At 32.8% G+C, this 11,566-nt stretch overlaps 2 protein-coding genes across 2 annotated transcripts; one reads left to right on the top strand and one right to left on the bottom strand.

Moving 5' to 3' along the window:
* Positions 1-387: 387 nt before the first annotated feature.
* Positions 388-5,423, bottom strand: LOC130940050 (uncharacterized). Its single transcript, XM_057868099.1, has 4 exons — positions 5,228-5,423; positions 3,794-4,832; positions 982-1,070; positions 388-552 (listed from the first exon to the last, which is right to left on the bottom strand). The coding sequence occupies exons 2-4, from the start codon at positions 4,383-4,385 to the stop codon at positions 388-390; spliced, it is 846 nt and encodes a 281-aa protein (XP_057724082.1). The 5' UTR covers positions 4,386-4,832; positions 5,228-5,423.
* An 883-nt stretch (positions 5,424-6,306) lies between these two features.
* On the top strand, positions 6,307-10,653 carry LOC130940451 (receptor-like protein 15). Its single transcript, XM_057868579.1, has 4 exons — positions 6,307-6,955; positions 7,855-8,010; positions 8,092-8,166; positions 8,606-10,653. The coding sequence occupies exons 1-4, from the start codon at positions 6,559-6,561 to the stop codon at positions 10,507-10,509; spliced, it is 2,532 nt and encodes an 843-aa protein (XP_057724562.1). The 5' UTR covers positions 6,307-6,558; the 3' UTR covers positions 10,510-10,653.
* Positions 10,654-11,566: the final 913 nt, after the last annotated feature.

Genomic DNA, 11,566 nt, shown 5'->3' with positions numbered 1-11,566 from the left:
CTATTCTCCAATATCTTCACCATGCAAAATTGCTACCCCCATCCCCTTCAACTCGATTATTCCTTCACCAATCACTTCTACATCATTGATCCATACCCGTTTTCCAAAACCTGATCCATAGCCCATCTCATAATCAGCCCCTTTATCATCATTCACTTCATTCGCATCCTCAATCCCAACATCATTGTTAGTCTCCTTCTCACTGTCATGGCTTATCGGTGTTCCTTCCCTCATCTCCATTGATAGACTCACGAGATGGTGCTCCACCTCTCGAATCCCGTCATGGCCGTGATCCATTGGTGAAAATGACAAAGTAGATCATGCATCCTGGCTCATTGCACCGCCGCCAGAATTCTTGTTTCCCCGCCCTTCACCATTGAGAAGGCCTCATTCACTATGAATTAGAACAGCTGCACCATCCCCTGGTCTTGCACACGCCTCTGAAGTCACCGCAATTTTTTTTCCCAACAACCCTATACCCAAATTTTTCGTACCCCAACCCGGACGTTTTGGGTCTGACCCAGCTCCAGAATCCGCTCCATCAAGGACAGTCTGATTCGTTAAAGCATTTAGCCCAATGACATTCTTTCACCTTTTTTGTAATTCATTGGGACTAGCACAATTCACACACATGGTCTTACTTTTTTTTCCTTATACCCCCTCTTTTCAACCTTCTATATTCACATGCAACAGTTTTTTCAGATTCATCCTCATAACTTACAATCTCATATCCAACAAAATTAGCTCCCCTTTTAATACCTTCATAACCTGAAATAATACATGCCAATTTGTTGAGATTCTGTTTTGAATGGTTATAATTTCATTCATTCAAAATTAGCTAGGGATTTACCAAACTACCCTTATCTTCTCCATCCTCCCTTGACACCTCCACCGCCACTTCAGCTGCATGATCCCTGTAGCACACCAGAATTATTGTTCTTTTATTCCCTGCATCTGCCACCATACACTCACTTCCTATACCTTCGCTATAGCGTTCACAATAGGCCCGCATTCAACATTGCCTCCCTCGCGTCCGACCACTTTCACTAATACATCAAATCTACTAATACCTATTGTGATAGGACCCAATCATTAATCACATCCATGATGCAAGTACCAATTTGCACATGTCCAACACCGAACGATTGATGACACATCATCTTAAACAACTTTTAAGGTTATTGTTCATTTATTTTTCTTAAGTTTTAATCAAGTTACTTATATTTTCTCATAGAATTTGATATAAATTACTTATTTATCTTAGGGATAGTATTTTTATGTTTTCAGAAATTTTAGGCTAAAAAAACGACAAAAATCAATGCTTTTTCACCAAGAAAGCATACAGAAAATCGAAATGTGGCCCATGAAGTGTAGCCCAAGAAGCGTGGCCCAAGGAACTAAAACAACACAAGCGAATGGTGCACACAAGTTTGCGCCTGGCAGGCTCTGCAGCACGTAGTACCCATGTCCGGCGGAAGCTTATTTGTCTTGTTATCTAATATTTTATATAAATTTTATTTCTATATTTAAAAATTTATTTGTATTTGTCTACTATTTTTTAAATAAAAAATAATTAAATAATATGGCTATTAAAATCGACGGTAGCGTTGTCGCTTTTTAAATTTAAAATAGACAAAAGAACACAAAATATAGACAACAAACTTGTAAGATTTTTATAATTAAATCAACGGTTATTTTGTCAATTTTATTAAGTAGGTAAAATTCTCATACTCATACTATAGACGGAAAGATTGTCGATTTTATTGAATTATTATCAACGGCTTGTTAAGCTATCGATTTTATTAGAATTTTGAAAAATTGACAAGTTTAATAACAACAACTTTTGTCGATTTTTAATATTATCGATAACCTAGCCATCAATTTGGCTGTTAATTTTAACGGTGTTTCTTGTAGTGCTTTTATATTTAATTTAGTAAATGGCTTATTTATTAGATCTAAATTTTTGTGGCGACTTTAGAATAAATATTTATAAAGTACACAAAAAATTTTAGAATAAAATTTGATCTCTAAATATTTTTTTATTTTTTTAAAAATGTGGTTATTCACAATAATTTTTTTTAATTAAATTCAGTTGACAAAAAATTATTAAAATATTTTAAAAAATAAAAATATCTTATTTTTTTAATAATGATTACAAAAATTTACATCAAAAATTAATCTTTAAAATTATTTTTATAATATATATTTAATATCTAATTCTTTTTCTTGTATTTTTAAATTTTTTGAGCACTTATTTGTCTTTAATTAACATCTTTTAGGATTCATTGAGACGAACTTTCGATCATTTCGGTAATTTACTCTAACTTGAAAGAAACTGTTTTTGACCATTTCACTCATTTTTTTTTAAATTTAACAATACTAAAAGGAATTGCCATTTTGTTTTTTATTTTATTTTAAATTGTTAAAATTAGAAAATACAATCACCGTTTTGTTTTTCATTTTTATTTCAAATTATGAGAGTAGAAAATTGTGTCACCGTTTTATTATTTTAATAAATTTAAAAAATTAAATTGCAGCATTTTCACTAGGAATGTACATGGATTGAGTAAAGACGGATTTGCCTTTATTCAGATTTGACTCTAAATAATGACCATATCTATTTTTGAGATTTTTACTCAATCTTAGACTCAATAAAATTACATTACTTTCGGAGCACATTAAAATTGGGTCTAAATCAGATAAAATCCGAGTCTTGATAAATTTTATGTAAAAAATTATGATATACTTATTTATAAAAAAGAAAAAATATCCTTATTACCGAAAAGTTGATAGTCATACTTGAATTTAAATTTGTTCATAAATTTTAATTTTATGCTTCTTTGATCTATTTCTTAATTCAACAAATGTGATTACAAACAAAATAATAAGTTTATAATCAATATAACATAATATATATTAAAATTAATTTAAAACATATATACATTTTTTAGTCTTTTTAGAGTACACATGAATTTCGAAAAAGTTGAATTCGCCTTGACCTAAATCTGACCTCAAATAATGATAGAGTCTATTTTTAAAATGTATATCCAATTTTAAATCTGATAAAATCACATCAAAATAGTTCCAAAATATTCGGATCCAACTCGAGTGTTCGGGCCAATCTAGAGCATGTGCACCTCTAATCTTCATAGTTCTGTACAATATACATGATGAATCATTTTGGAGGATAATATCTCTCTAAGTCTAATGCTTAAAAAAAGAAAGCACATTTTTTACCGTTTACTCTATTTGGGCAAAATGCGCATATAAGCCCATTAGATACAAAATTTTCACAATTCAGCCAAAAGAAAAAACGAGACATGAATCAACCAAAGCATGCCTATATGTAATTCGAATCAACCCAACTCGAACATCAAACGTGAGTAATTCGAATCAGAGTTGTTCGAATTATATAGAGGGTATAATTCGAAACTACTTAATTTGAACTATGAATGTATGCATTCATAGCTAGTTCGAAGAGATATGATTCGAATTATATAGAGTAGTTCGAATAACTCTTATTTGAATTATATGGTGAGCAATTCATTAGGTAGTTTGAATTCATCTGATTCAAATTATGAAGGGGCAGACGTGTATAAGTATGGTGAGAACGTGAATTTCTTTCATTAGAGTGACAAAATGGCTAGTGATGAGAGTTTTGTAGTGTTGGTGCATTACAGAGGGTCAATTAAGAAAAAAATACGATCTGGTGTGAAATTCACCGATAAGGATTTTCTGAGTATTTTTATGAGACCTACGATGACATTCGATGACTTCGTGAATTATATAATACAGAAATTTGGGCTGCAAGGCGTGAAGCGGGTAAAGAAGTTATTATATCGCATTCCGATCTCAGTGCTGCGAGATGACGTGAAGTACGATTGTTTCATCATAGGGAGTGATGAGGATTTGTAGGTCCTCTTCCATTGTCGTCGGCAATTTTCTGAGGTCAGGACACCTGAGCTGTTGGTAAAGTTGGTTGATGTGGTATCTAGCTCGGGGGGTTCGAACCGGAACACCCACACTATAGGCACGGTAGCCAGCTCTAGCTTGAGACCTGTTGGTGTATCTTCATGTGTGCCTGTGAATGCACCTCGGGACGAGCATGTCGCCTCCCCGTCCTTCGCCGTTGATCTCAACTGCAGTGGTGGCGGAGAAATTGGTATCGTAGATAGGGTGTCGACTTCTTTACAGTGTAGAACACCGACTGGTATGGGTGATGCATTGCTAGATGATGATGACGATGATGATGTGGAGCCAGACCTCATTGCTGATGACAATGGCGATGACATTGCAGCGGGTAATCCAGTTGGGGCTGGCAGTAGTTCTAGCTCTGGGACATAGCAGTATCCTCTGCACTTTTCATCTTTGGACTTGGATGCCATGAGACAGGAGGGGGTTCATGGGGAACCCTCAGGGAGCTCTCCGAAGGTCTCTTGGAACCAGCTGTAGTTCAATGCAAACTTTTGGATTTGGTTCGCAGGCGGTAACACACCAAGTAACTCCTGGAACCACATCCAAGCTGGCCGACCATCTTGGATGTACGTCTGGAAATCTATCAGGCAACCACTAACATAACGTCCATCGATCGGCAGTCCTAACTGGTACGCCACATCCTGCAATATAATAGTACACTCCCCGAATGGCATATGAAATGTGCGTCTCCGGACGCCAGCGCTCAACAAACGCACTGACCAAGGGCTCATCCATTCTGAACCATCTCTCGTTCAGTCTCGCAAGATGGTATAACTCGGCTATCTGCAAGTACGAAATGTACCTCTCGTCTAGACGCATACCCTGCTGCCGTCGCATGCTCGAGATGCATCGCTGGGCTGCAAAGATAATGTACCAGAAAATAAAAAACAACTTTAATCATTCACTAACAAAACCACCAACAAAACTACTAACAAAACCACTAAACAAAACAGCTAACAAAACCGCTAACAAAATCACTAACAAAACCGCTAACAAAACCACTTACAAAACCGTTAACATCATTCACTAACAAACCCAATGCCTAAACCACTAACATCATTCACCCCCTAAATCACTAACAAAATCCCTAACAAAACCACTAACATCATCCACTATCAAAACTACTAATTAAACCCCTAAAATCATTCACTAACAATGTCACTAACATCAGTCACTATCAAAAACACTAACAAAAAATATATAAAAAAATAAGTTATTCGCTCCTATTTTAAAAGAACAAGTTCTCACTAACCTCTTCGTTGATGACACCATCTATATGGGCTACTCCATCCAAACGATAAAGTCTGTCCGGATTATCCTCCATTGGCTAAATATTCTGCTCAAGCCTTTGTTGGAGTCATTTTGGGTCGTTTTCTTTGGAATTTGGTAGGGTATGGATTTAGAATAGTAGTTCGAATGAAGTTAGTTTGAACTCCTTATATAAGCAAAACATGGAGTAATTCGAAATAACCTATTTCGAATTACTATAGGCACAAAAATTCACTAGTTCGAACCTAACCTATTCGAATTAGTGTGGTAATGTGTGTGTAATTCGAATCAGCTTGATTCAAATTAGTGTTAAAGTGCGTGTGTGTAATTCGAATAAGTGTGATTCGAATTACTATAAATTTGTAATTCGAATTGCACTAATTCAAATTATATATATATATCTGTGTGTGACAGTAGGAATCAAAGAGGGAGTCATGGAGAAGGGGGGATTAGTAGCCTATGATACTAGGCGAACTCTTAGTTGGCAAGAAAATACTTAAAAGCTAAGGCTTAAGTCTTAACTAACTAGAGAATTAATAATTCATATTATACGAGTAATAAAATAAAAAGTAAAAAGTCATTATAGTTTGATTTCATTTCCATAAAAAAGTAATTCTAAGAATTCTAATTCTAATTCTATATGTTACCCAAAATCAAAATATGGAAATTAGCATTGAGAGCTCCAACTTTAAAGGAAACCAAATAAAGAAAATAAAAAATTGTTAAATGACCAATATTTTTAGTAATAAAAAATGAAGAAATAATTAATTAATGTTATTTATATAAAAATATTAATTACTTAATATTTTTTTTATAACCTTTTAACTTTTTTAATACGGCTAATTGACTGAAGACTCAAGAGTCTATGAAGCAGTCAACTCAACAACTTCATCCAAAATTAAAATAGATCTGCCGAAGCATTCTCTGCTAAATAAGTTGTTATCACTTATGAGAATAGATAACCCAATCAAAATGAGCCAGAAAGAGAAACGATCAAATAGTGTTGACTTGAAGACTTTAACAAATTGACTTGACCCAGAATCATGTGTAGCCGGCTAATGACTGAGTCACTATAATTTGACTATCAATAAAAAATCAAGCGCAGTTGTTACATTTGATAGAACACAAAATCTTGCAACATAATTTTATGTAACACTGAGCGCTATTGAATAAGCAGCAGCTTACAGGGATCTCGTGTTCGAATTCCATATTTTTTGTTTAAATCTTCCATACCATCTTTCAAAAAAAAAAAAAAAACCGCACACACACAGACACTAATACCAAGAGGCCGTGAGAGTTACCACAGATCCAGATATGGAGGGTCCTTGGAAGAAGCCATGGGTGATTTTGATGGAAGGAATAGTATTGATTCAATTACTCTGTAGGAATAATGGGTGCTTTACGGAAGAGAAGAGGTCTCTGCTTGATTTCAAGGCTTCCTATTCCAATGATGCTTTGTTACCTTCTTGGGTGAACGATAGTCCAAAGAGTAACTGTTGTGAATGGGAGCGTGTAACTTGTGATCCCTTCTCTGGCCACGTCACCCATCTCTCTCTGGAATCTGTAAATAGAAACTCCGGTCAAAGTTGGGGTGGATGCCTTGATAATACAAATTCTAGTAGCTTAAATGGGTCTTTATTCTTATCTTTCAAGTATCTGAGATATCTTAGTCTGTCTGCTAATTGTTTTGATGGCTTCATTTGGGAGAGAGGTATATACACTAATACTTTTCCATATTATATATATATATATATATATATATATATATATATATATATATATATTATGGTGCAGATATATATATTTATTTTGTATCTGGATATATATTTTATCCGAATGAAAACACTTTTTAATTTATATATTGAAAAAATGTTAGTGTTATAGGTTGTTATTAGCTTATTGTGTGTTATCTTGGGGTATGAAATTTAAAAAATAGCTAAAAATAAATTGAACTATTCGATTTAGAGAGGTATAAATTAGAAGAAGATCGATATTAAATTTTTTTATTTTTAATTTTATTTTTTAAAACTTCAAAACTCATCCGCTAATTTTTCAACCTTAAAAAAAATAAAAAAATCTCATTTCGGAGGTTCCAATTTGCAACCCTCCCAATTTGAGTTTATCATTTCATAAATTGGAGTCTCAGTTTTTTATACCTCCCAAAAAGAGTTGCCTCCGATTTGTATTTTTAAATTAATAAAAAAAATCATTTTTATATTATTTAAAAATATACCCATCATCTATATTTATGCAAAATACGTCTTCTAGAGACATAAAAAAAATCATTTTTATATTGTATTTGAATATATATTTTATACGAATGGCAATGGATATAAAAACTGATTTTTTTTTTTCCAAAATATGATGATACCAAATCTGCTGTGCACCCGTTTTAGGGTTGTCATAAAAGTTATATTTGAAAAGAAGTTTCAAGTGAAAATTTGTTGAGCCTAAAATAACTTATGCCTAGTTTAGAAAAGAAAATTATGTAGATAATACGTTTAATGAAACTGAGTTTTTTTAATTATTAAAAGAAATATACGATATACTTCGTACTTTTGTTGTGTTATATGTTCACGAATCTGATATATTCCGGGAACTATGTTGAAGATAATGGAAGCAAGTCAACATTAAAGAGGTTGGAGACATTAGATTTCAGTTCCAATAACTTCAAGGAGAATATAATGGAGTTCTTGTATAGTCTAATATCCCTAAGGAAATTAATTCTTGCACATAACAAAATTGGTGGACTCTTTCCTAGCAAAGGTATGAATTTAACATAAAGGATGGCTGTTAATTTTGTTTAAATATTTTAGCAGATAAATCTAATGTGTATTTTTTGTTCAGAACTATCAGTTTTATGCAACTTGGAGTCATTGGACTTGAGTTTCAATAATCTTAGCGGCAGCCTGACAACTCAAGGTATCCACCTGAATTGCTTTGTTGTGCTTATTAATTAATTAAAAATGGAAAAAACATGATGATTCAATATTTCTTTGAGAAAGTATTAGGAACTAACATTAATACACAGTTCATATTATAATTAATATACAACATAAGAAAATAAATATTCAAAACTCTTAAAAATAAATTATTTAAAATTTAATTTAAAAAATATATAAAATCTAAACTTAACAAATATTTATTTTTAGCGAATTTTATATTAGACTTATTTGATAATTTACTATAATATTAACTGAAATTATCTGTTACAATATTAATTTTCTAGCATTATTCTTGTTTTTAGTATATTTCGTTTATTATATGAATAAACTCACTTCATTAGTTTATTCTAATTTTCTTAAATTATTGGATTAATAGATATTAATTAATTCAAATTAATTCACTATTTATGTGGCAGGACCTTTTTCTCTGGGAAATTTGACATCGCTTCAAACTCTTGATCTCTCACATAACTCTTTGAGCGGGAACATTCCAGAACCTTTGCTTGCTAGACTTTCATCATTGGAGCATCTTTCTCTTTGTTTCAACAATTTTGAGGGTTTATTTTCACTGAACATTTTGGCTAATCAATCAAAGCTTAAGGTTTTACAAATAGGAGATATGAGTTCTAAAACATTTCAGGTTCAAACTGAAAACAGACCTTGGAATGCATCATTTCAATTGGAAGACTTAGAGATTTTCTCTTGTAAATTAAACCTACCTACAAGAACCTTTCCTTCTTTCCTTTCATCTCAAAATGCCTTGAGACGAGTTGATCTATCAGAAGCCAATTTGGCTGGTACGTTTCCCAATTGGTTCTTCATGAACAAACCAAGATTGAAATATGTGTTTTTATCAAAGAACTCATTTGTTGGATCTTTTGAGCTACCTGTTAATCAAAGTCAACAGATGAACCAATTATACACATTGGACATATCAAACAACTTGATTGAAGGTGAGCTTCCCACCAACATAGGGTTCTTCTTCCCATTTTTAGACTACTTGGATGTTTCAAGCAACAGATTTGATGGCTCTATTCCTTCATCAATTGGAGAGATGTCAACCTTGATTGACTTGGATTTGTCATACAATAATTTTTCTGGGAATGTTCCCAAACACTTTTTTAAAGGATGCATCTCTCTACAATCATTGCTAGTGGACAATAACAATTTCAACGGAACATTCCCAAGCTTTGTTAGAAGTCCCAACCTAACAAGAATAACAGCATCAAGGAATAATTTTGAAGGCCAAATAACAGAAGAGATGTGTGTACTGATTAGGCTTCTGGCTTTAGACTTGTCTTACAATAACTTCTCAGGTGCACTGCCTTCTTGCTTGAACATGCCATCTGCAGGACTCATTAACTTGCAAGGAAATAGTCTTACGGGCACAATACCCGAAGCGTTATTAAATGGAACAATGAGGATGGCTATTGATCTCAGCAACAACAAATTTGTAGGAACTATTCCGGAGAGTGTGGGCGGCCTTCAAAGTTTGATGTTTCTTTTGTTGGGAGGTAATCAGTTGCAAGGCCACATTCCTAATCAAATATGTCAGTTAAAATATTTGCAGATATTAGACCTTTCCCAAAATAATTTCACTGGCTCAGTACCTTCTTGCTTCAATAGTACTACGTTTGCTTCAGGGAAACAATCACTGTTGTTTGGTCTTCTTTTCAATCCGTTGTTACAACTCATAATAAAAGGTTTATCCCTTTCGTACAATACAGAGTTGCTTGAAATCATGACAGTTTTGGATTTGTCATCTAATCAATTGACAGGAGAAATTCCGCACCAAATAGGAGAACTGAGTGGCCTTCATGCACTCAATTTATCCCACAACCATTTGGAAGGTCCAATTCCAACAAGCTTCCACAATCTACAAAGCATTGAGAGTATGGATCTTTCAAATAACAGTTTGAGTGGTGAAATTCCTCTACAGTTAGAGGACTTGCACTATTTATCAGTCTTCAATGTGTGCTACAACAATCTATCAGGTAAAGCACCTAACCAAGGACAATTTGGTACTTTTGATGAGAGTAGTTATAGAGGAAATCAATATCTCAAGTGGGGTAATAGTAACAGAGGCAATGCAACACTTCTTCCACCACCTCCAAATCTGCCTAGTGGAGGAGACAATGACGATTCTGTAATTGATTTCACTTCTTTCCGTTGGAGTTTTGTTGCATCCTTTGTCACAGTGCTGTTAACATTTGTGACGATTCTTTGGATCAATCCTTATTGGCGCAGAGTATGGTTTTATTTTATGGAAGAGCTCCTCTTTAAATGCTTTGGTTGGTTCCTTGAAGATGCATTCTACTAGAAACCGTGCTTGTCATTCGGTTGTTCTTTATGTTAATATTGTGTTTTGTAAAGATATAGACATGGATATACTTTTGCATTTGGTACCAGAATCTTGAAGTTGTATGCTGTTATGACTTACAAAGTTTTTTATAAAGTTTTTGGGCATGCTATTGTATAATTTGTATCTATGTTATGTTGAGTAAAGTAATTATGATGCCTTAAAAAATATTGTTAAAATTAAAGTAAATTTTTTATTATTTAATGATATTTTTTAATTTAAAAAATAAAAATATTATTAAAATATAAAAAATATAATTTTAATTTTAATAATATTTGTATGGTGTCACCAAAACTAAAAACACCATAAACTTCATCTAAAATTTTTAATGCAATCAATCTATCCAAAATATTTTTTAATGATTTTTAATTTTGTAAAAGAAATTGTGAAATAAATTACTCTTATAATTTTAAAAGTAGGTCAAATAATATATTTGATATTTTTTTTCTTCCAGTAAATGTGCTTTGTAACGTGATTTATTTTTGGGAGACTAAATTGGTTATTACTAATCTAACAACTTGTTTGTAATATTTTATTATTTAATTTACCACCACGGCTTTGTTTTTGGTGCTTCTTTTTTCTTTGGTTAACATTATCTTGTCTATAAAAGTAGCAAATAGGTCTAAATTCGCCAGACCAGTTCGTGTAACCCGCTAAAAAATGTGGATCGGGCTGGAAAATTGGAATTGCTAAAGAACAAAAGTCCGCCTAACTTGCACCGCTTAAACCACAGGATTTGGCGGGGCGGGGCAGGCTTCTCCGTCGGGCTTAATTTTTTTTTTGGCAAGGTGTTATTTTTGCAATTTTTTTGCTAAAATCCAACTTCTCCCAACTCAACTTACAAGAGTATGAAGATAAAAATTGAGTGTTTTGGATTATGTTTATGTTGCTTTGGAGACAATATTTATAATTATATTTTGAATTATGTTTATTTTGCTTTGGAGACAATATTTATAATTATGTTTTGGATGAAAACATGATTTATAATTATGTTTATTAGATATTTATAATTACAAAA

This window comes from Arachis stenosperma, chromosome 7 (assembly GCF_014773155.1).
Source record: "Arachis stenosperma cultivar V10309 chromosome 7, arast.V10309.gnm1.PFL2, whole genome shotgun sequence".
Taxonomy (NCBI): Eukaryota; Viridiplantae; Streptophyta; class Magnoliopsida; order Fabales; family Fabaceae; genus Arachis; species Arachis stenosperma.
Note: the sequence above shows the minus strand (reverse complement) of the source record. Positions and strands in the feature narration are given on the sequence as shown.

Excerpts from the sequence above, each read along its gene's own strand:
- LOC130940050 (XM_057868099.1), bottom strand. The coding sequence starts at position 4,385 with ATGGCATCCAAGTCCAAAGATGAAAAGTGCAGAGGATACTGCTATGTC. Across the intron at positions 1,071-3,793 it reads GCCTTGCAGCCCAAATTTCT|GTATTAGTAGATTTGATGTA; the intron begins GTATTATATAAT and ends CTATCACAATAG. Across the intron at positions 553-981 it reads TTGTGAACGCTATAGCGAAG|ACTGTCCTTGATGGAGCGGA; the intron begins GTATAGGAAGTG and ends TTAACGAATCAG.
- LOC130940451 (XM_057868579.1), top strand. The coding sequence starts at position 6,559 with ATGGAGGGTCCTTGGAAGAAGCCATGGGTGATTTTGATGGAAGGAATA. Across the intron at positions 6,956-7,854 it reads TGGCTTCATTTGGGAGAGAG|ATAATGGAAGCAAGTCAACA; the intron begins GTATATACACTA and ends ACTATGTTGAAG. Across the intron at positions 8,167-8,605 it reads CGGCAGCCTGACAACTCAAG|GACCTTTTTCTCTGGGAAAT; the intron begins GTATCCACCTGA and ends TTTATGTGGCAG.